The sequence below is a fragment of the Pavona decussata genome, unplaced genomic scaffold, assembly GCF_977016875.1.
Source record: "Pavona decussata unplaced genomic scaffold, jaPavDecu1.1 SCAFFOLD_391, whole genome shotgun sequence".
Classification (NCBI taxonomy): Eukaryota; Metazoa; Cnidaria; class Anthozoa; order Scleractinia; family Agariciidae; genus Pavona; species Pavona decussata.
Window position 1 is genome coordinate 1,362,983 of NW_028145763.1, and position 20,174 is coordinate 1,383,156.

Below are 20,174 nucleotides of genomic sequence, written 5' to 3' on the forward strand. Positions count from 1 at the left end.
AGAATGACTTTCCTTGCTTTTTTGACATCTTTCACTACAGAATTCCCAGCATAAAATAAAATATGATATTAGTCATGGCTAGTCATATAATATTTATATGACTATTTATGTGCCACTAAGTTCAAAGTTAACGACATGTATTACACAGAGATGACATCACAGATTACTGATCCCTGCAGCTGCTCACAAAACCTGAGTATTAATTATTGTTAATAAATAGTTGTATGACACTGGCTGTCCATATCTGGTCAGGACTTAATGATTTGGATAAGGCAGGGCTAGTGTCTCTTTCTTAGCATCGAGCTAACGCCTGGTTTCGTACAGAAAATAACCCAGGGTAGCATCATTACAATCTCATACACCAAGATTTAAGAACTTTGTAGCCATGAAGTAACAGACTATAATCTAGATTTCTCTATTATGATTATTAATATTATTAATCCTTGAATTATAATTGGTCAAGAATTCAGTTATGGACTGCAAATGCCTAGGATAAACTATATTTATTTATTATATGGTCATTCTCATACAAACCCCCTTACAGAGTGCATCTCAACTGGAATACTGCTGCAGTGCTTTTGCAATATGATCAAGTGCTGGAAAATTTCCCTCTACACAACTATAACTACCATAATACAAAAGTTACACGAAGACCAAATGTTTGGCACAGAGAGAGGCTTTAAGGAAACTAACAACCCCCCCCCCCCCCTGTGCGATACTAGGGGGGGGGGGACTGCCGAATAACAACAAAACCTCTCCACCCACCGGATAAGGGTGGGAGGGAAGGGAAGCTAAATAACTAAACTCGACTAGCACGAGAAACAGTACTACACTAACTGATGAACAATGTGATCTAACAAAAAGGCATGTGTCCTGTGAAACTTGAGCTATCACCCCGCATGAGCCAAGAGCGAGTCAATCACAATCGGGAAATTAAGTGTTTTGAAAGGCTTCAAAACAAAACAATTTCCCTCTACACAACTATAACTACCATAATACAAAAACACGAAGCCCAAATGTTTGGCACAGAGAGAGGCTTTATTGAAACTAACAACCCCCCCCCCCCCCCCCCCGTGCGATACTAGGGGGGGGGGGGGGCGGAACTGCCGAATTACAACAAAACCTCTCCGCCGCCAAAACGCGCCAAACAAGAAGTCTACGTGGAGAAGGAAGAGCCCAGCTGGGAGCGAACCATCCCGTGCGAAAACCTGAGCTTTAGGGCCATAGAAATGTCTACTGTAGATAACTCTTATATGCGTCGGAACGCCAGTCGCCGAAAACCTGGATAAGCTCCCCTGGCAGCCTGGAAGAGAAGGCCCAGGAGGTACCCCCCCCCCCCCCCCCCGGCGAAAAGAATGACCCCTAAACAAGTGATACTGAGGGACCTTGGCAGCCCTAAGACGGGCACGCATAACGGAAATAAACTGGCGTTTGACGACTGGTTTTAAAACCCCTGAACGAGGATATAAAAATAAGGGGGAACGACACGGAGCCGGGACTAACTCACACATAAGATAAAATAAGCGAACGGGACAAAGTGGAGAACCTGGAATACCAACAAGGGGTCTAGAACCCGCTTCCCGAATTGATCAGTTTTGGACCATGTAAACTTGACAGACAACCCGAACTGAGAGGGCTCAACATCGCCCCTTCTGAGGCACAAGTAGCTGTTGTCTGGACCCCGAGCATCCGGAACTAAATTGGAGATACGCGCAAAGAAAAAAAAGGCGAACACAAAGGCACACGAAAGTGTGACATCGATAGGGTCGAGATCCCCACCGAACTGAACTAAGAGAGATAATAACTGGGGTGTGATAGGAGGGGCACGGAGTGGGCAATGTTGAGCTAATCTCTCAATACCGCACAATGTAACCTGAAGTTCATGAGCTCTGAGATCTGGGAAAGGAAACCCTAAACTCACATGAAGCAACTTAACCCCACTGAGGTAATTCCGAATAGAAGGTGGGGTCATAGATCTACTTAAAAATTGACAATATAAACTAACAGTATTGACGGAGGAAGGTAAAAAGGGTAAGTCGAAATGTAAACAAAAATACAAATAAGATCGCCATTGTGTGCAATGGTTCCTTTGAGTTCCTGAGGCGTAAGCAGCCTTTCGAGAAGTCTTGAGGTCCCGGGACAGCTTGGACAAGGCTGAATCTGGAGAAGAAAGCTACAAATCATCAGACAAGGAGAAGAGCAATGGAGAAACTTCTACTTCAAGCAAGGTTAGAGATTTGGTAGCCGCATGAAATTGATCTTTGAAAGAAGACTGCAAATGCCGAGACAGGAGGTCAGCCAGACGATTGGCAGAACTAGACAAATGTAATGCACGTAACTCAAAGTCATTTAAAGCGGCCTCAAGCCAAATCGCTCGCAAACAAATTGCCAAATACGGGTCCTGAACACATCCAGAGTTGAGAGAGCTAACCACCGCTTCGTTATCACACTGTACGATAATACGCAAGCCTGACCAGGAAGAACCCCAAAAGCAACAGGCGATGAGGATTGCAATGGCCTCAAGATGATGAATGGAGGGAAACGTAACAGTAATCTCGTCCGGAAATACACAGTGAAAGAAATGTTGATCAGTCAAACCACCGCAGCCAGTGAGACAGGCATCGGTGCTAAAAACACCATCAGGAGCTGACCTGCACGGAGTCGGGGATCAGGAATGCGATGTCGGTGACGTATGATCAGTGGCCGAACCCGAGACGACGGACTTCATGGGACAATCGGGCGAAAATTCCGAGTGCCGGCCGATCACCCGAGAAACTGTCCAGCATTTGGCACAGATATGCTGTAACCACTTTGTTTCATTCCGAATGGTGCCAAAATGATCTTTCCCATGCGAACATTTGTCGTTTTGGTAGTCCCAACAAAACAAAACTGGCGTCCCCGAACCCAAACGGCCGGCCGCCCCACTTGACGTGGATCTTGAGGAATTGCGTAACAGACGGGTTTCCAAATCCGCAAAGGTCAAGGAATCTCCCCAACGCGCATGACCACATTCAATCTCGAAAAGAACGGCGGCGTGGAACTCACGAACGACCGACCAATTGAACTGAGTAACCAGGTACATTAGGACAATAAAATGATCAAGCCGCGCGCTGTGTTCGGTCTTGGAGAGGGAAGGCAGCTTTAAAATAGAGGCGTAACCAGCTGAGAACTCGGCGATGTTTAGCTCGTCTTATGTTTTGGTTTTGGACACATAAGCCAAACTCAACTGGCTGTGAGGCCATAATTGTGGCTTGACAACTCTGCTCATGAGTTTAGTGGTTTTGCCAGACTTCAGTCGAAGCCTCTTACCTCGGTTCCGGGAGGGCTGTTCGTCATCGTCCTCTGAGTCGCTGGAAGAGAACCCCAGATGCTCCAGTTCCTCCGCTACTCGCGCTGATAAGGTGGGATCGGAACGAAGAGCCTTGATGTTGAGTTGCGACTGAGTAGATGGTGGCTTGTTACGCTGTGGCACCAGGGTGTGTTTCTGGAGCTCGGCATTTCTGCGTTGTAAAGCGTGAAGCTCTGCCTGCAAGCGCGAGACCTCCATTTGCCGTTCCAGCGCTTCGTTCTCGGTGCGCATACGCTCGATGGCGGCGGTGAGCACCGCAACGTCGTCCGCTGATGAGTGAGTCAGATTTTGTTTCCCGGAGGATGGAGTACTAGCAAGATCCCGACCTGGAGAAGACGATACGACCGTACCAGGCGGAGGCTGATACTGGAAGCTATCGTGGAAAACTTCCTCTTCGTCCTCGGCCTGACCGGTATGCATTGCTGCATAGTCGCGAGGGATACGTTCTCGGAGATTGTAAGCCATGATCGTAACCCAGGAATAAGCGAACGCGGTAAAATAACTGTAAGCTAAATAACTAAACTCGACTAGCACGAAAAACAGTACTACACTAACTGATGAACAATGTGGTCTAACGAAAAGGCACGTGTCCTGTGAAACTTGAGCTATCGCCCCGCATGAGCCAAGAGCGAGTCAATCACAATCGGGAAATTAAGTGTTTTGAAAGGCTCCAAAACAAAACAATTATATCTTAATTACTGGCCATGGACATAAATAAATCTATTTTTTATCTTTGACTAGTAAAATGCAGGTGCTGATGATTATGTTGTCATAATATATTCGAAATATACATGTATATGTTATTTTGAAGTTGACAAAGGAGGTGAGTTTGCTGCCCTGACATGTCAACCAAACAAAACAAATCAATTTTTCAGCTGTCACAAATTCTACTACTGTCGCTGGCCTCAGGCCTCACAATCACAATTACATGTACCGTAAGTCCCACAACAATGCAGGAAAACAATAAAGGGCATGTAAACTCCCAAACACAAGTTTTTCTCATGTTATGTAAAAAGTAGTGCTAAAAACAGTTTTGCAATTAATTCTTGTCAATTCAAAATATTTAAGGAGAAAAACAACATTAAATGCTGCGAGTGTTTGGGACATCAGCGAATGAACACAAACATTGTGCAATAATTATTGAGAATTAACCACTGTAATTATCATGGCAGCAAGAGAAAATAGTGCATGCGCAAATTACAACACACTAGTTACAAAATACTACTTGTGAAGTGATACTGAAGATAATAAAGTGGTTTTAAATTAAAAAAAAGAAGAGCAACTGAAAATAGTAGTAGTTCGGGGTAGATTTTATCTGATCCAAACAGCTCGAATGAATGTAATTTGTATGACAGCACTTATGTTGGTGAAGTGTCAGAAACTGGCATGGATGTCGGAGCTCGTCCATTTTGCTTTGAGCTACACAGAGTCCGGCGTGATATTCAGCCTGAATCAAACAAAGAAGACACTGAAAGTAAGATGAATCATCTTGGAAACACAGACGATTAAATTGATTTGTGATTCATCGAACGATTTATGTGATTGTTACGCCTTTGAAAGACAGAAATTGAGTTTTTAACTGAAAGTTTCACTGTGAATCTTGTTTATTAATGCTGTTGTTTTTTTCTTGTTATAATAAGGTGCAAATGTGGAATGTGCCAACCAATGCCAACGTCTCAGAGAGCATTTGCTGTGTAGAAATCGGCCAAATTTGGCAAAAGGTAGAGGAACAGAAACCAGAAGTGCAAAATTGCACTGTATAACTGAACACATAGGATTTTGGTCCAATTGCCTTGATGTCTGGGTTCTTGAAACTGCGTATTACGCATTCCAACAACAGCCTGGCGCAGACAGTCATACAGGACATGCATTTGTTTACTTACTTATCACATTACCTTTTTCTGTGAACAGCATACTGTAAAATCACAAAGTTAATAGTGGATTGCACAGTTATCAGTTATTCCTTTTGTCTCATGTAGGAAATTTTGTTACATTGCAGCCTACAGAACACTCGTACGTTGGTATTGGGGTTATCTCAGCAGGAATGTGAGGGTTGCTCTCCCATCCTATACAGTCACAAAATACAGACAGTATACAGACTACATTTCTAGCAGATTTTGGTTCTTCATACACGGGGTTGAAAAAGACGAAACAGATTGCCCTGACTTTATCAGAGATGCCAACCTCTGAAGATCTAAAATCTGGAGATTTTTTCTTAGTAAAGTAAGTAAGTAATTTATTTAGTGTCAAATACACAGGGGGTGGTCTCCCAGTCCCCCGAGCCACAGGCTCATGATATAAGTGTTTGACAGTATAAAAAAAAGATAATAACTACTAATTAAATTAAAAAGTAACATCTAAATATAAATAAATAAAAATAAATCGGGTCAGAGGCAATTGCTGCATTGACAGCCGTTAAAATTTAACTTAGTTAAAAGTCTCCGAAAGGATGATGCATTAGGTGCGTTTTTTACAGCAGATGGCAACTGGTTCCAGATGTGTGAGATCATGTACGCATATGAGCCATGAAGGAATCTACTATTGTATGAAGTTTGTACAACATTTAGACCATTGCTTCTAAGATTATATGGTGTAACTCGGGATTTGAATAAATTGGCTACATAGCCTGGACCATTCTCCTTGAAACATTTAAAAATATCATCAAAGATTGTTCTATGCGTCTATGTTCCAATGTATTCATGTCTGCCATCCTAAGAATTGATTCATAATCAGTACTTTTCCCCATGTTCATTATAGTTCGTAGACCATAATAGTTCGCATCTTCCAGTTTCTTGTTAAGTGTTTTACCTATACCCATAAGTAAAGAGTTGCAGTATTCAAAATGTTCTGAGCACCCCCCCTTATCACCCTACCCCCCCCCCCCAATTGGCATAAAATTTGCACAAAACTAGAGCTTGTGCTCTTTATTGGTTGAATGGAATGTTTATATCCAATCAGACAGTCGCTTATATTGCAATAATGATAAAGGCGTGTTTTCTTTGGTTTCCATCAAAGTTTGTGGCAGATTGGGTAAAACAGGTATGCAATGTAGCCATGACATGGTATTTCTTAAATTTATGGAACATTTGAGTTGAAATACTAAATAAGACGCCGCTGTCGCTTTTATCTGGGAGTTGTAGGCACCTGCATGGGAGACCAGGAGATTTGTTCCATATCCTGGAGACTCCCAGATAATCCAGGAGAGTTGGTTTAGTTGCCATTGTCAACAAAACTTATCGGCAACTGTCTTCTTTTCCCATAACTTTGAACTCATTGATTTTCTTGTGTGAATACTTTTGGTGACTTTATATTACCAACATTCAAATCCACCGAGTGGTCTTGAAAATCCATTTTGGCCAATTCGTGAGCGAAGTTTTTTGTTGCAAATGTTGGGTGTGTGTGAGTCATGCAATCAGCGTCACAGGAATTTCTTCAGGGCTTGAACAATCAATGAAACCGATGATCGGAAAATCAATCGATCAATCGCTGACAATCGATGCCACTTAATCGATTGATATTGATAATCGATGAACAAACGATGCACAGGTTTTTTGTGATTATCAATTTTATCGATTATCAATTTTTATCGATTATCAATGTTGTGACTTAAAAGAAAACTTTTGTGAAACTTGAAATTTACGCTTTTCAGAGCCCGCGCTTCGTTTGATTGATAGATTTAAAAGCGCGCGCGCATTGGTTGGTTTGTAACTTTGAAATTGATGGCGCGTTTTTTATCGCGCGAGCCAAATAAACAGAGTTGGATTTTGGTTTGAAGCTTGGTGGTTGCATGGTTTATGAAGGGTTATTTTCCGACTTTTGGGACTTTTAATGGCTGGAACTTTACGGAATTACATGTTCGGGAAATCGCCTGAACAATCAACGCCAAGTGATCAGTTACTTGACATCGATTGTCATCAATTGGTTCTCATTTTTGATGCGTTTTATTTTCAGTCAAGATTTACAAAAAGAATCTGAGTCCAAACTGTGGCCTGTAGTTCTCTTGTGACCGGTGGTAACTGTGTTTCAGACAGAGGCTGTACATGTTGGGTTGTTGGCTTTTTCCCACGCAGCTCTAAGTTTCTCAAAATGGTCTCTTTTTTTCCAGCTTTTACTATACGGCTCACCCATTTAATCCTGCATGCAGTAAATTTTATTCATTTTTTACCCTGTTTACTTTATGCACCTTTGTTGTGACAAAGAAGTAATAAAATGATTACCAAAGCCTATTCTCGTTTATTCTGGTTTATTTTATTACAATTCAGTATAATTACATCACCCACCATTCACAGCTCACTCGTCTCCAGTTGCATCTGCATACAAACAATCCGGTGAATGAATTCAAATCTGAAACATTTGTTTGTACTGCGAGCGCGTATACGTACATGCTGGAACGTGTGGAATACCAAAATTTTTTGTAACACCAGTCGATGACAATTGATGAGTTGCGACCACTTTTGTGTGATTATTGATTGGTCATGCCAATCGATGCCAATTAACTAACAAGGCATCGATTGATCGATTGATTTTCCGATCATCAGTTTCATCGATTGTTAAAGCCCTGATTTCTTGAATCATCTCTCCTGAATCTTGAGTGAGAAGATTGCCATACCTTTAGCCAGATGAAAAGGAACTCTGAATGACTGATTGAAGGGAAGCTTTGCCAAGGTGGATCAGAAACAAAATTTTTGGCTAAATATGAATACATTAACTACGCCCCCACAGACTTGCCCATGCACGTATATTTTGCAGGCCCAGCTGGTAAATTTTATGTTATACGTTGATCAACGCTAGCAGGCAGTAGAAATGCAAAACAAAATTAATTTATCAATGTTCAGCAAAACAACTGATTTCCCTTAAGTGTCTGCAGTGTATGCAAAACGTCTAGTCTTTAATTATTCACACCAGGCATGTGGTCGAAGCGACAATTTCAACTCTTCCCACAAGCTCGATCGATCCTTAAGTTTAATTTATTAAAAATTTGAAATACCAGTTGTCAAATTTGCCCAGTTCTCCATGTAGACTCCCATTTTGTGGGTATTTCATTGGAAATGTTTCTTTCTTTTACTTTCGATTGCACTTAAGCTACCAAGATTCAATCGAAAGAATTTCAATCAACAAAAATGAATCTCTAGGACTGCTAAATCATATTACTGTCGTATTTCAAACTGGAGTGTAAACACAAAACTCACCTGTATTCGTTTAAACGATTCACTGGAACGTAAGAAAACGAGTGGATATGTTCACTCACTATACAAACACCCACGGCAGCCGACTTGCAGCCTGAGAAAATAAAGGCCGTTCTAAAACGTTTCTCCGAAACATTAGAATTCCGAGAAACCTACAAGTATATTCCATGTGACATTACATGTAATAGATTCATGTAATATACGTGTCGGAACGGATTGCCTAGCTACTAGGCCTCTCTCCGTTTCGCCTCGTTTACGTCATCGAATTAAATCGATCGTGAGGGCCTGGTATAAAGCGCCAAGAGATCGGAGCACAGGGAGCCCACACAAACTATGTGACCGTTTGTATTTTGAATTTATAGAGGCAATGTATGGGAATATCGAAAATCCTCGTATTATCGTACTAGAATGCGATAGATATTGTCATTTAACATCGAAATAAACGTAGTTTTACCTTAAATGTTGTGTGTTGTCGTTCCTGAGGTTGAAGACGGCGATTTCAGCCATTTGAAGGGTTCGGCGTGAACGTTCACTCGAGCGTAATAGAAGAGAGACAAGGGAGGAAAACTCTCAGTCGGACCGGTCCAGCGCCGAGCCGAAAATCACGAACAAATCATCATCGCACGGGTTCCAAACCACGCACCAGGGAAGTCGAAAGTCTTAGCTTTCATCTCGTACCATTTGATTTGAAATCCGTCCAAAACTTTTACAGGAAGACCGAAAATGAAACCGAAAAATTCAGCAATCCAAGCTCGATGGATACGTAGCTGGACTTTCGTGTGCCGACTGAAAACTGTCACGCTGTTTGCCCCTCACTGATTGGATGATTTCAAACAATGCCCTTTCAAAAATCCGTCCCGTGCGAGGGAGGCAGGAGCAAATCAACAGTAGCGAACTTGCTACTAACCAGCCTGGGGTTAGGCGAATTGCCCGTGACGGGCGCCCGGAAAGGCGCCAATCTCTTTGTTCGTGTCAGCCAATGAAAAAGACGACTGTTGTTTTAACGCGAAAGGTCAGTATTCGCGGCAAGGATCAGGAAAGGTCAGACAAGGATATTCACGGCAAGATCACATAAAGTTAAGGGTTTGAGTTTATTGTCAAAATGATGTGCAGGATCAGTTAGATACATTGACATGGAAAGGTAATGTGTGACTTTTTTTACGTGAATTTACGACTTTCATATATGATATGGTGCAGTGTGATGAGACCGGCGTCTTTGCTTTTCAGATTTCCTTTGACATCCGATCAATATCGGATTCTAAACGCGGCCATTGGAGGTCATAACCTTCTGATAACCGGACAAGGAGGAACAGGAAAATCCACCTTGGTTCGGGCAATCTACAACAGTCTACAAAATAATGGCAATAAGGTGGAAGTTATCTGCGCAAGTGGAATTGCAACGACCGTTTACGACAATACGGAAATCCGCCCGTCGACTGCCCATGCATTTTATGGCCTTCGTACAGCTGATCTTCCATGCAATTTAGTAGTCGATCGCGCTGTGGCAAACAATTTAGTCGCTGAACGTGTAAAAGCAGTTGACGTTGTGATATGGGACGAAATCAGCATGTCCAGCCGCAGAGTTTTTGAGCTTGCTAATAAAATTCATCTCGAGTTAGCATCAAAGTGTGATACTCCACTATTGTTCGGAGGTATTCAGGTGATTGTTGTCGGCGATTTTCTGCAGCTTCGCCCCGTGGCAAATTATTTCGACCTTGGGAAATTCGCTTTCACGTCTCCGCTCTTCATCAGAGCAATTTCACATCGAGTTGAATTGACCACCATCATGCGGCAGAACGAAGAGGATAAGGTTTTCGTGGCTTGCCTGAAGGAAATTCGTGTGGGGAAATGTGGACCAGAATCAATGGCATTTCTAAAGAAAATGTCCAGAGATTTGCCTGAGGAAATCAATCGTTCTGTTATTCATGTGTTTTTTAAACGTCTTCCTGTTCAAATGTTTAACCTCGGTATCCTTTTTTCTTTGCCCGGGGATTTAACCAGATTTGATGCTGTTGATGAGGGTGATGTTGTGGGAATACAGTGTCCTGCCGATCAAGTGCTGCTGCTGAAGCCTGGATGTTTAGTGATGCTTTTATGGAACAAGTCGGATACTTTAAGAAATGGTTCACGAGGAAAGTTTGTCGGTGTAAAGGGTGATGGAGTTCTTGTTCATTTTGATGGTGAGGGGCATGTGTTGTTGAGGAAAGAAACTTGGACAAAGACTTTAAGAACTGGAGAAGTGGTCGGAAGTAGAAGTCAATTCCCACTTACCCTGATGTGGGCAATCACATGTCACAAATCACAGGGACTGACATTTGACTCAGCAATTGTCCACTGTAGTAAAGAATTTGTGTCTGGATTACTGTATGTGGCGTTGAGTAGAGTCTGTTCAAGTACACGTCTAAAGGTGGTTAACTTCAACAAAAACCAACTTCTTCCCCCACCTGCAGAGTGCATAAATGTTTGTGCACACAGTAAAGACATGGAACATGATCTGACATGCTGTCGCAATAGTGTTCTAACTTGGGAAGATTTAGTATTGGAAGATGGCTTTGAACTTCCAAACGAAGAAGATGAGGGCCACGATGTCCTTGAAGATGTCTCAAACACAGACAATTTGGTACAATCCTATTTTGATCGAGGAGAAGCAGATGAAATCGCCATTGACCTGCAGACTGTTCACATGCTACTGACTGATGAGGTGACTGACAATTTTTGTAAGTGCCCTCCACCAACTTTCAGCATGGTGGCTGTCCTTGACAAGCTATTTGTACATGAACCACTGAGTGAGTTTGCCATCAGTAAGAACAAACTGATAGAGGAGATTGCAAAATATGACACTGTCAAATTGGAAACAATGGGGAAAATACTTTGGAGCCAAGCATGCAAGATTATACTGGAGAACACATTGGAAAATGTGAATGAAGTTCAGTTATCAACCACTCAATGGAGCAATGATACTCGGGAACTGTACATGTTGATTACACGGTCACCCTCTTACATCAGTGTTCTTGAAATGTTTTTTGAGGCTAAACCAATTAACATGTTGCAGTCAACAGTTGGGGCTTCTCTCATGATAGGTGTCTATAAAGAAGTCACAAAGTGCGTTGCAGAAAAAGTTGCAAAGGCCACAGCAAGAGAGCCACTGAATTTCAATGTGAGGAGCATGTCAGCGGAGGGCCTTGCCAAGGTACGGCACATTGGAGCATGGGCAGTGAGAAAAGTCATTAACCATCATCAGCAGTATGTCAGGCTGAACATGGTGTCAACTAATGCTGCAACCCGTGATGAAGCATTCAGACGACATACTACTGCTTCCTTGTTGGAGGAAAACATCATTGCCAATTTTGAAACCCTCTCACTCACCACCAAGTATCCAGAGACCTTGAAGGTAACTGAAGATCTGCAATTTCGAAACAGGGGCCTGACGCATATCGAGGATCAACCGCATGAATTCTTTATTGAAGTTGAAGTTTTACGTGTCAGCTGCTTAAATGATTACAAGCTTGCCTTGTTTGGTGAAGATTTGATTCATGTGATGGGATCAACTATGAAGAGTGACCCACAGTTACAACAAAAGTGGTTTGAATGTTTTCCCCAAGAGGAGATCCAAGCTAAGAAGGTATGTTTTAATGTAAGCTACAGCTGTATCATGTTATTTTTGGAACAAGACTGATTATGGAAATAAATTTATACTAAAAGTTTTTTGCGATTGGTTTTATAATGTTATTGTTCGGAATATTACTGACCTTTGGGATTTAACATGCATTTTGATCCTGGATTGATGTTGGTTATAACCCTTTAACCCCAAAGAGTGCCAATTGGCACATGATGTCATAACTCAGTCAATATTATTTTGATGGATTCCATGAATTTTTGATAGCAAGATGGTCACTTTTTTTTCACTAGAACTTGTTGGTCTAAAGACAAATATCTTGTTGATCGACATGTTGAGAACTGCAAAATACGGTATAGTTCAGGGGTATACCTACAGTAAAAACCCGCATATAAGAACCTAGAATTTTCGAGGTCAGGCTGAACAGGTTATTATATTTTTGGGTAGTTTTTCACAATTCAGGCTGATTAGGTTCCTAATAGTTTCTTATTTTTCAGAGGTTGTCGTACTGTAACCCATGGCAGAAATCATCTATAAATTGTCTATATTGCACTGTAGCTTTATGGAAAACATATTTCTAGTGAAAACCAAACAAATGCAAATAAAAAAAAAAATATACACAATAACTTTTTGTCACACAATTAAAATCCAGAATTTTGACCATCAAAATTGGAGTGATTGTTTTTGTATAAGACCCTATTTTTTTTTTTTGGCCAGGCTGAACAGGTTCTTATATTTTTGGGAATTTAAATGCCAAATTTCAGCTTGTAGGTTCTTATATCACTAGGTTGTTATATGGGGTTTTTTACTGTAACATAAACAAGGATTGGGACATTCACCCAAGATGTATTGCGCGCTGAGGAACAGTTTTCATATATGAAACCCCCCCCCCATTTTATTTGAGCGGGAGTCGAGTGAGAAAGTAATAAGCGATCACGAATATTCTTTTCCTCCAGTACCAGTCGTCGACGAAACCCGCATGAACCGCTTGAGTTTGGACAGCCAATAAGATCAAGCGTTTGGACAATACAGCATTTCAAAACAAAAGCAAACAACCACAATGACTCTTGGGTGAAGGTGGGCCTTTAAACCCATTTATCTCAAAGCCATAACTTTTCCCTTTTATGATTATATCAGTTATGAACTATCCCCATCAGTAGCTTTCAAATGGTATATCATACATGGGTAACCTTGTACATAAAGGTTGTTGTACAGCATCTCCTTTAGTAAGTTCTTATTCATTTTTGTTTCTCATCAGGAACTAATCAAACAAGCATTTGATGAGGTAGTTGACAGATATGTGATGGTGGGAGCTGGACAATACCTGCGTGACTTCAGGAGAGCACATAGGTAACTTTCAAATGTACAAGTTACAAATAATACCAGTTGTCAAAAAAAGAAACTCACGAACAGATTTAAAAAATGTTTATGACCAAGTTTTATTACCTCAATAGTGACATGGTGAAGACTGCATTTACACATACTTAATAAAATACCTCCTGTACAATTTCTAAAAGGAAAAATGATAACTCTACCAAGTTATTTCCTAAAGTACCTTGGATTGCTTGAGTGCCCTAATGAATGCACAAATGAAAGACTTGACATGTCTCTTTCATTCCTTTATTTATTCCTCTATGTATTTTTTTAAATTCACATTAAATTTGTCAGTATTATGATTATTTCATTTTCAATTTAAAATTTTTTTCCTTCTGAAAAAAGACAAGGGCGGGTAATTTCATTGTGAGGAAATGCTGATATTTAATTCTTTTTTTAACCATCAAGATTGAAGAAGTCTGCAGAGCACAGGAAGGTGGTTTTGCAGAGAAAGAAGGCTTTGGAGGAGAAGAAGGCTGCAGTTCCTTACAGTGATATTGTTGGAGACAAATCACTAGCTAAAGTGACCAGCCATGTGAGACTCAAACAGTACATTGAGCAATTTGGAGAGAAGGCTTTAAGCAAGGTGTACACCAAAATTCAGCTTCACTCTCTCTGCCGTGCTTATGGAATTCAAGTTAACATAAGATCAGCAAAGGCCAAGTTGGTCCAAGGTTTAGTTCCTGTTGTCAAGTCCAGTAGCAGTATGCCTTATCCTTACTATACCAGTGTCCTACAATGCAGTGTTAATTTGAATGAAGACAACCAAAGGATAACTTTGCGAATTTCTAGAGGTGAATGAAATGAAGGTGAGGCTGTCATGCTCATGTATTGAAGCTATTACATTGTTTCTGAAACATTTGTCTGCGGCATTTAACATGTCAAATTAATAATCAATAAGAGTTTATTTCACTCGTTGATTTATCATACTCACAATTTTTTGTTTTTGTACCTAGTCTTTTCTACATGTATAACCTTGAAAATTTAGTTACATTTGTATCAGTCAATAGGATTTTCTTTTCTTGCCAGCTGCACCAGCATTACTCTTCCTGCTTATTGTGGTCTGCCCGTAACGAATAGAGTTTTGTGTCGATTCTTGAAGACGATAAGTTGGGTGATTATTTTGTCCATTGCATGCTCTCACTTGGCAAAAATGATTCTCAACGCAGTCCTGGTTAATTATGGCAGGTTTGATCACAGCTTGTGGAAATTTCTTTAATTTCACAGCAATGATTGATAGAAATCCCAGAATCATGGATTGTAAATCAAACCACAGTTTATTCGTGAGAAATTTCTTTGATGCCTCACTGCCTGCTTCAGCTTTCCATTGATTTAAAAAAGACAGAAAATCTTGCAATGCATTTAGTCGATAATCATGTAAGCTTTTAATTGTCTCCCTGTCATTAAAGAGTTGCACTAATTGTGATGTGTGGCCTAGGAGCTTTAATGTGGCATCAAGACAGCTTCCATCTTGACCTTTGCTGTTTAGGTGACCTTGGTATGCCTACAAAAAAATGGTTTATTTGCTCATAAATGTGTGAAAATCAGGGTTGTAGTTCAATATCCTTAGCAGTCCTAGAGCTGAGCTAGAAAATGTGAACTGAGGGTGGTTACTGGCAGGTGAAGTGGATGACAAATTCAATTCACTAAAAAAGACCATGGTCAGGTTAAACGAGAAAAAAATATATGACTAAAGGATTATTTGTATTTTTGTTAAGGGGGAAATTTAAAGACCAAGCATTTTAGCCAGGACAAGTACCTTCATAAGGGCCAGCATATTTCTGTCCAAGACATCTTCCGCCAGGTGGTTACGCATTTTGGATGCTGGATCTAGCTGGAAATGTTCTACTGTCAACTTGTGATGGAAGGACATGGAGAATTCTCCCTGATCATAATCATATGCATTTCTGAACTGATCCCAGGTGATTGCCTTGCCATTGTATGTGAGACACCTGGTGCCTGAGCCATCTGTTGAGCTCTTTAAAATGTTGTTTCTGATCTTTTTGAAATTGTGCTGTGAGAGTTAAAGCATTTTATTAGGCTCTTCAATGTTACATTCACACTGAGAGATAATTATTTTCTTTGTGTTATTGAAAAGAACTATTCCCAGAGGGGAGGGAAGGGATTCCTGTATAAAGTTTTCAAGAGCAAAAATGTTTCAGTTTGGTTTGGTGCTTAACATTTAATCTGAAATGACTGCCATTGGATTATTATGCCATTGACCTTTTAATCATATGGCAGGTTATATTTGTCAATCGACAGGCTTTTATTGATGTCTCATTTTAACTGTTCTATAATAAGAGTGGTTAGTCTCATGACTGGACAACTGGTTCCTCTTAGTGTTTGAAATCAATTTGAGCCATGCACATGTCTGACTGAACAACACCCTGTGATAGTTTAGGATGTTGTTCAACAGGTACCTTATAATTACATAATTATTAATTTTCATGGGAACTAAATATTGTGAAAATTGTCAAAATATAGACATGCATCAACAAACAGTAAGTCTGGAAGGGGAGGGGGGGGGGACAGATTTAACTTATCCATAACAATAGTTTCCAATGACACTAAACAAAACGAAACTGAAAACAGTTTGACATGACTTCCTTTGCAAGAAAGCAGAGCTATACATGAGGGAGATAGGCTAATGTTTGTCGAGTTCTTGCATTTTTGTTAACAAAATGCGCTAGATCAGATCATAAGTTGTTCCTTTCAAGGATTGACTTGATTTCTTCTTTTTATCCTAGAATTATTTTGTAACTAACTGAAGGTCTTATTTCACCATTTTTAACAAAAGAGGTACAAAAAAAACGTGACACTTCCCCTTTAAGAATTACATAATTATTGTTCCAATGCAAAAATTACCTTAGGATCCATCATAAACACCATGGGTTCTCCAGTGTAGACATTTTGGGCAGTGAATTTTTTTTCTACTGCTTCATTTTCGCCATTAAAATGCAGTTTGATGAATTGGCGATTCACCTCAGCCCCATCTAATATACACCAGTAGACAGTGAATCCGGTTTCCATCATTTTAAGCACACCTTCCCAAAAAATGCTGAACAGGTCAGTTGGGGTACATGAACCAGATGGAAATTGTGCAACAGGAAATCGGAATCCACTATCACTTAAGAAGATAAACTGAAGCACATGTGTTGCAAGTTCTGGCTCACAGCTTTTCCCTAGAATTAAGAAAATTTAAAGTATGTTGAGAGTTATTTCAAAATGTTGAGTTAAAATTACCCCTAGTGGCAATACATTTTTCATCAACTTTGAAAGAGGATGGGTTTCAGTTTTTAAAATTCTAGAAATTAGTTATAAAGTTTTTTGGCATGATAACTGTATCGTGCAGTTCCAAACAATATCCATACTCCCCCCATGGAAGGTTTTTTGTTTTGCATCCCCCGTCCCCCCAGGAAATTCCAGTTTAGCTTCATACTTTACTTCTAAAATTTTGACTTTTAAGACTCCCCTCCCCCTATGAATTTCCGATGATGTTCCATGGGATGGGTATGGATTTTTTCTGGAACTGCACATTTTTGGACTTGCAGATAATCATAATTTCTCAATAATAACATGTATGTTATTATAGGTCCTTCAAATAAGGGACTCCTGAAAATATGAACCTTTTGAATATAATATCATGATATGACTGTTCATGATAGTTTACATATTTTGTTCATATTGCCCAGAAAACATAAAAATGGGAGCAAGTTTTTTTAGATATGTACCTTTACTAAAAAGTGTGTGAAAAATATAAGTGTATTATAACCGAAGAATGAAGAATGAAATAAGTGAACATTGACATTACCTGAAATCTTTTCAAATGCATCATGCATTTCACCCAAATCTACAAAGCCAACCAGCTTGTGTTTGCCATCTTTTTTCACCATTTCAATGTCCTCCTGAAATTTGTAATATCAAGACAAGATTGGTTATTTTTGCAATTAGTACAGAAATCTACACTATTTGTCATCACTTTTACACATTGATATCTTGGTGTCAGTATACAGTGCAAAAAGATATATTGTTCCTCCAATATAAAAATCTAGTTAGTTATCAGTGTTAGTTATCATGGTGTTCAGATCATTTTGCATTTTTGGTAAACTACCCACCTACCCCTCCCCTAAGCCAACATTAAGACTACCTTGTTCTCAATTAGGGCAAACTGTTGGTTGAGGGGAGGGGTACTGTAGGCGGGCAGGTTCCACAAAATGTATAAAAATCAGCAGTAATAATAAATTACCAACCTGGATTTTCATTTCATCTAAAATGAAACCACCCATGTAGGCATCTGGCTTTAAATTATTGGCTTTAGCTTCCTTGAGACACCATTTCAAAATATTTGAGTCCCATCCTGGACGTTGGGGGGTTTTGTTCTTGTAGTACCTTGAACAAAAATAAAATTATTATTCCAATGAATATTATACAATGAATTATTTCTTTGGAACTGTGATGAAGGTACATCAGTAAGATGAGTAAAAAACTTGTAGAGTTTGGTTTGGTATCCTGTTAGAGTGACTGTAGTGTCAATGAATGTTTTATTTGGATACTGGATGAAACTCTACAACAATTACCTGATGGTGCGGTTACTCGGTAGATACAAGAATTTTCGCAGTGGATCAAGAGTATGTGGATTCTTGCTGTACAACTCCACGCATAACCTTATAACCCTGTTGAAACATGAGAGATAATAAGTGAAATAGAATAGTAATTATAACAAGTCTTTCATCAAAAACAAATCCAGACATTGTCAAGGTTGTAACTGAGCCTCCCACTGACATCGGTATACAATTGATAGATAACACTCTTTCAGTCACCTTTATGTATAAAGTGAACGTTAAAGGGTTATTCACATATCTTGAAACAAGCTTTTACCTCCTCTCTCTCTTTCATTTTTTTATATTATGTTTCAAAGCTATTTGTTTTGGGTTTGTTGTTTCACTAAACCGACTAACTGGCAGTCTGTTGCTTGCAGTTCATACTCTCTTACCACATCAGATGCAAGTTACTGGAAACAATTGTGTCAGAAAAAAAGACTATTTGTATTATTTGTAATTGTTTTAAAATTTTCATAACAATATAAATGGACGTGGGCCCAAGGAGTGCTAGCCTGCGCGTAGACGAAATTAAACTCTGGTTAAATCTTAATCAGAGTTTAGTTATCGTCTGCACGCAGACTAAAGGAGTGCTAGCCAGCACAGGTTTTACATTATTTTATATTCATATAATACCTACTTTGGATGCCAACGGTACCCTCGACCAGAGGCAGTTGATGCAATTTTTTGTTGCTGCTCCCAGAGTATCTTCAAATCATCCGGCACTTCTTTTCCGGGGATGTTGGACATCATCTGCACGAGATCTGCATGATCTTCAGACGTCATTTCGACCATTTCTGAATTAAGTCTTGCTATGACCTTTTCACGGTTAATTCTCTTTCTGTTCTCCTCGGTCAGCTTGTCTAGAATTTCTGTTCTGGATAGATACCGATTATTGCATCTTGGATTTGGTGCACCAGACGACTCACGCCTACTTTTAATTCTCCTTAGCTGATGTTTCGCTTGAACGCAATTCACACAACTCTCTCCCTGTGCGTTATTTGTCAGGACAAGGCAATTGGATGAGAACACCCTCGCCTCAGATGCCTCAAGTTCCTCTCGAAGATCGCGCACTTTATGCTTGATATATAAATCTGGTGAGATGGGGGTGTCAGCAGGTAAATCGAACTTGAAACCTCGGCAAAAGCTAGACTTTTCAACAAAATGTAAAACAAATTTTACTTTCTCTGCCAGCCTTCCTTTTTTCAACGAAGACTCAAAGCCTGGGAAATCGCATAGATTTATTGTATGTTCGTGGGACTTCAACCACACCTTAAGCTCCCTTTCCTCGGTATATTGCAGGATCACTTCCGTTACCACCCTGTGGTCGTCGTAGAGTACGTGTTCTACACGCAAGAAGCTTAGCGAGCGATCGCTGTTTGCAGCTGACTGCCAGCCCGCAAATGTGATTTTTGGCAATTCGTTCCATTCACATTGGTTTGATGTTGTTGCAGAACATTCCAACTTCCTCTTTAAATTTAGATATCCACGCTCTCGTACCCCTCCTTTGCATCTTCTACGTTGAGATATTACAACCTCTCCGCTGTTCACCCAAAGTTCTTTTATGGCCTTAGTAATAAGGCGTACAGGAACATCATCAGCCGAAATATTCTCCTTTTCCATTTCGATAAAGTCGTAGATATCCTGACTATACGAGAAGGCTTCATTATCTACCTTGTAGTTTTGAATCAGCCTAGAATGAACCGATAGCGATAAATCAATTCCAATCACCGATACAATTCAGTACAATTGTGCAATTCTGACTCTGGGATAAAGTGTAACTTACCAGACTTTAAGAGACACCAATATTTGGTCAAAATTCGTTCCAATTTTCCTCTTTTTGATAATGATTCTCTCGTCGTTCGCTTTCAGCGTGGACAACATTTCCTTCGCATTCAAAGACTATAAACCGATCAGCTAGGAATGGAATATTTGAATACGAAGCAATCTGTTCCCCTGTTCATTCATTGGCTGACACGAACAAAGAGATTGGCGCCTTTCCGGGCGCCCGTCACGGGCAATTCGCCTAACCCCAGGCTGGTTAGTAGCAA

At 40.1% G+C, this 20,174-nt stretch overlaps 5 protein-coding genes and 1 pseudogene across 12 annotated transcripts in view; 1 reads left to right on the forward strand and 5 right to left on the reverse strand.

The window, feature by feature from the left end:
• The window catches only part of LOC146451276 (uncharacterized), a 106,812-nt gene extending 98,102 nt beyond the window's left edge, over positions 1–8,710 (reverse strand). The window contains exon 1 of the mRNA XM_085099390.1: positions 8,539–8,710. The gene's annotated coding sequence lies outside the window, so the exon portion shown is untranslated. The remainder of the gene's footprint in view (positions 1–8,538) is intronic.
• LOC146451278 (uncharacterized) overlaps positions 1–20,174 on the reverse strand; it is a 126,019-nt gene that overhangs the window by 71,837 nt on the left and 34,008 nt on the right. The gene's annotated exons all lie outside the window — the stretch shown is intronic.
• LOC146451281 (uncharacterized) lies at positions 36–2,622 on the reverse strand (annotated as a pseudogene).
• Positions 2,668–4,436, reverse strand: LOC146451282 (uncharacterized). Its single transcript, XM_085099460.1, has one exon. The coding sequence runs from the start codon at positions 3,812–3,814 to the stop codon at positions 3,191–3,193; it is 624 nt and encodes a 207-aa protein (XP_084955586.1). The 5' UTR covers positions 3,815–4,436; the 3' UTR covers positions 2,668–3,190.
• On the forward strand, positions 9,436–15,292 carry LOC146451283 (uncharacterized). 3 transcript variants are annotated; one of them, XM_085099400.1, is made up of 4 exons: positions 9,436–9,676; positions 9,763–12,157; positions 13,410–13,501; positions 13,934–14,339. In XM_085099400.1, exons 1-4 carry the CDS (start codon positions 9,669–9,671, stop codon positions 14,325–14,327), a joined length of 2,889 nt encoding a protein of 962 aa, XP_084955526.1. In that variant the 5' UTR covers positions 9,436–9,668; the 3' UTR covers positions 14,328–14,339. The 3 variants fall into 3 exon arrangements, with proteins under 3 accessions (XP_084955526.1, XP_084955524.1, XP_084955523.1); XM_085099398.1 differs by adding an exon at positions 15,244–15,292 and having other exon boundaries at positions 9,626–12,157; positions 13,934–14,334; XM_085099397.1 differs by having other exon boundaries at positions 9,631–12,157.
• Positions 14,465–20,037, reverse strand: LOC146451284 (uncharacterized). Its single transcript, XM_085099408.1, has 8 exons — positions 19,910–20,037; positions 18,764–19,816; positions 18,103–18,198; positions 17,776–17,914; positions 17,337–17,430; positions 16,391–16,707; positions 15,285–15,539; positions 14,465–15,029 (listed from the first exon to the last, which is right to left on the reverse strand). The coding sequence occupies exons 1-8, from the start codon at positions 20,005–20,007 to the stop codon at positions 14,529–14,531; spliced, it is 2,553 nt and encodes an 850-aa protein (XP_084955534.1). The 5' UTR covers positions 20,008–20,037; the 3' UTR covers positions 14,465–14,528.

Coding starts and splice junctions, on each gene's coding strand:
- LOC146451282 (XM_085099460.1), bottom strand. CDS start 3,814: ATGGCTTACAATCTCCGAGAACGTATCCCTCGCGACTATGCAGCAATG.
- LOC146451284 (XM_085099408.1), bottom strand. CDS start 20,007: ATGTTGTCCACGCTGAAAGCGAACGACGAGAGAATCATTATCAAAAAG. Junction 19,817..19,909: donor TTGGTGTCTCTTAAAGTCTG/GTAAGTTACACT, acceptor GGTTCATTCTAG/GCTGATTCAAAACTACAAGG. Junction 17,915..18,102: donor CCGAGTAACCGCACCATCAG/GTAATTGTTGTA, acceptor TTTTTGTTCAAG/GTACTACAAGAACAAAACCC.
- LOC146451283 (XM_085099398.1), top strand. CDS start 9,680: ATGTGTGACTTTTTTTACGTGAATTTACGACTTTCATATATGATATGG. Junction 12,158..13,409: donor AGGAGATCCAAGCTAAGAAG/GTATGTTTTAAT, acceptor GTTTCTCATCAG/GAACTAATCAAACAAGCATT. Junction 13,502..13,933: donor GACTTCAGGAGAGCACATAG/GTAACTTTCAAA, acceptor TTAACCATCAAG/ATTGAAGAAGTCTGCAGAGC.